General features: G+C 46.3%; 1 protein-coding gene across 2 annotated transcripts in view; it reads right to left on the bottom strand.

Moving 5' to 3' along the window:
* The window catches only part of LOC128702220 (tyrosine-protein kinase transmembrane receptor Ror2), a 203,687-nt gene extending 201,370 nt beyond the window's left edge, over positions 1 to 2,317 (bottom strand). Inside the window, exon 1 of one of the 2 annotated variants that reach the window (XM_070102660.1) lies at positions 2,150 to 2,317. In XM_070102660.1, the coding sequence (XP_069958761.1) occupies positions 2,150 to 2,273 (124 nt within the window). In that variant the 5' untranslated portion in view covers positions 2,274 to 2,317. The remainder of the gene's footprint in view (positions 1 to 2,149) is intronic. The other variant, XM_070102661.1, reaches the window with a different exon arrangement.
* Between the last annotated feature and the right edge of the window lie 550 nt (positions 2,318 to 2,867).

The raw sequence follows: 2,867 nt of genomic DNA, 5'->3' as shown, positions 1-2,867 counted from the left end.
AACAACCATCATTCACCCATCAACAACCATCATTCACCCATCAACAACCATCATTCACCCATCAACAACCATCATTCACCCATCAACAACCATCATTCACCCATCAACAGTCATCATTCACCCATCAACAGTCATCATTCATCCATCAACAACCATCATTCACCCATCAACAACCATCATTCACCCATCAACAACCATCATTCGCCCATCAACAACCATCATTCACCCATCAACAACCATCATTCACCCATCAACAACCATCATTCACCCATCAACAACCACACTCCCCTTTCAACAACCATCATTCACCCATTAACAACCATCATTCACCCATCAACAACCATCATTCACCCATCAACAACCATCATTCACCCATCAACAACCATCATTCACCCATCAACAACCATCATTCACCCATCAACAACCATCATTCACCCATCAACAACCACACTCCCCTTTCAACAACCATCATTCACCCATTAACAACCATCATTCACCCATTAACAACCATCATTCACCCATCAACAACCATCATTCACCCATCAACAACCGTCATTCACCCATCAACAACCATCAATATTCACCCATCAACAACCATCATTCACCCATCAACAACCACACCCCCCTTTCAACAACCATCATTCACCCATCAACAACCATCATTCACCCATCAACAACCACACCCCCCTTTCAACAACCATCATTCACCCATCAACAACCATCATTCACCCATCAACAACCATCATTCACCCATCAACAACCATCATTCACCCATCAACAACCATCCTTCACGCATCAACAACCACACCCATCCCCATCATTTCAACAACACCCATCATTCACCCATCAACAACCATCATTCACCCATCAACAACCACACCCCCCTTTCAACAACCATCATTCACCCATCAACAACCATCATTCACCCATCAACAACCATCATTCACCCATCAACAACCCAAAGCCTATTAAACCCTGCTTACCGTTAATACTTGTTAACGGTTCAGCGAATCATCGCCCCCGCGGCTCGGTCCCACAGGACACTAACAATTGTTAGTGTATTGTTTCTTGCGTCCCCCAATCCATTCTTCCTCCCACCAAACACCCCTCCCCTTCCACCCCCGCCTGTTGGTGGTGGTGGAGGTGGGGGGGATGTTGCAACTCGCCACTACTCCCGGAGTAGATGGTTGCCACCTGTTAATTGCTTCCGGCCGGGCTACTGTCGAAGCCAATTACCGTCGCCGGGGGAAAAAAATGGGAGTGAACCCAGGCCCGCTTACCTCTCATTTCCCGGGATTAAAACTTGGTAACGAGCCACTTCTCTGTGAAAACTATCCTCCACTCCTACCTCACCTCCCTTACTATATTCCAGACCTATACCCAGTCACTTGCTGAAGCTAGTTTAGGGTGGACCCTTGACCTGCTGAAGCTAGTTTAGGGTGGACCCTTGACCTGCTGAAGCTAGTTTAGGGTGGACCCTTGACCTGCTGAAGCTAGTTTAGGGTGGACCCTTGACCTGCTGAAGCTAGTTTAGGGTGGACCCTTGACCTGCTGAAGCTAGTTTAGGGTGGACCCTTGACCTGCTGAAGCTAGTTTAGGGTGGACCCTTGACCTGCTGAAGATAGTTTAGGGTGTGCCTTTGACCCGCTGAATCCAGTCTTAACCTCTAAGATTCGGGAATAGGCCCTCAACTTCTTCACACACACACACACACACACACACATATATATATATATATATATATATATATATTGTGTGTGTGTGTGTGTGTGTTCATTGAAAAACATTCAGAGTTCTCGGAGACGTTCCCAGTAGTTTTAATATCTCATTCTTTCCAGGGAGGCAGAAACTGTGTGAGTGTTTTCCAGCTGTGCTGCGTGTCCTGCCCTGCACGGAGCCGTCAACACTGAACAATAGTCTACTGGAGAGAGCACAAGTCACTGAAATACTACCAGTAATTCTCTTGTTTTAAAAAATCCAGCTAACATATGACTTTATGCCTTAGTCTATAACATACCGAACCTTACGACTGGTTTCACAGCATCTGAACAAATACTCACCGTGGTAGGAACTTACTGTGTTCTATGACAGGAACAATGACTGAACCTGGGGTAAACAATGACTCACCCTGGTGGGAACAAATACTCACCGTGGTCGGTGCGAACTTTGCCGTTCCTGCGGGAGTGCCAGACCAGCTTGGGGTGAGGCGTGCCAGTGGCACTGCAGGTGAGTGTTGCAGACTGACCCAGCAAGACTGTTATGTTGCTTGGCATCTCCACCAGCTCCGGAGCTGCAACACAACAACACTGTTAGTACATCTGCTCAACACCTGTAACCGTGTTAGCGCACCTTAAAACACATGTGTAGCATAAATACACCTGTTCGTGAACACCTGTACGCGTGTTAGCACAATTCTACAGTATACATAATCTCAGTGAGCATATCCTGTGTGGCGGGAACATCTGGGTGGACCAGCTGTTACAGCCTTGCACCCTTCAAGAACCCTTCACGTCTGTGAAGGGCTCTTGATCAATGCTTCGAAGTTACTCTTCTCTTCCTCTGACCAAACCCGCATTCTCCTCACTCCTCCCAGGTGTTGTGTACCACATGTTGATTTAAACAATACTAATATGCAATATGATCGCAGTAAACAGGTGATATCACAATATGCAAAAATAACCACTGTGAAAAATAGTGAAATTCCAAACGCATTCGTGATTTTGTTACATTATCAAGGAACTGTGACAATAACAACAGCTGAAGGCTTATTATAAGGCCGAGACAGCACCTTACGGACATCTGACGCCTCACCCGTTCCTTTATGATGATGTGGGCGAGACGGTCAAGGAACTGTCAAACATAATTTA

The sequence above is a fragment of the Cherax quadricarinatus genome, chromosome 83, assembly GCF_038502225.1.
Source record: "Cherax quadricarinatus isolate ZL_2023a chromosome 83, ASM3850222v1, whole genome shotgun sequence".
Lineage (NCBI taxonomy): Eukaryota > Metazoa > Arthropoda > Malacostraca > Decapoda > Parastacidae > Cherax > Cherax quadricarinatus.
The sequence above is the reverse complement of the archived record's forward strand: the minus strand, read 5'-3'. Positions and strand labels throughout refer to the sequence as shown.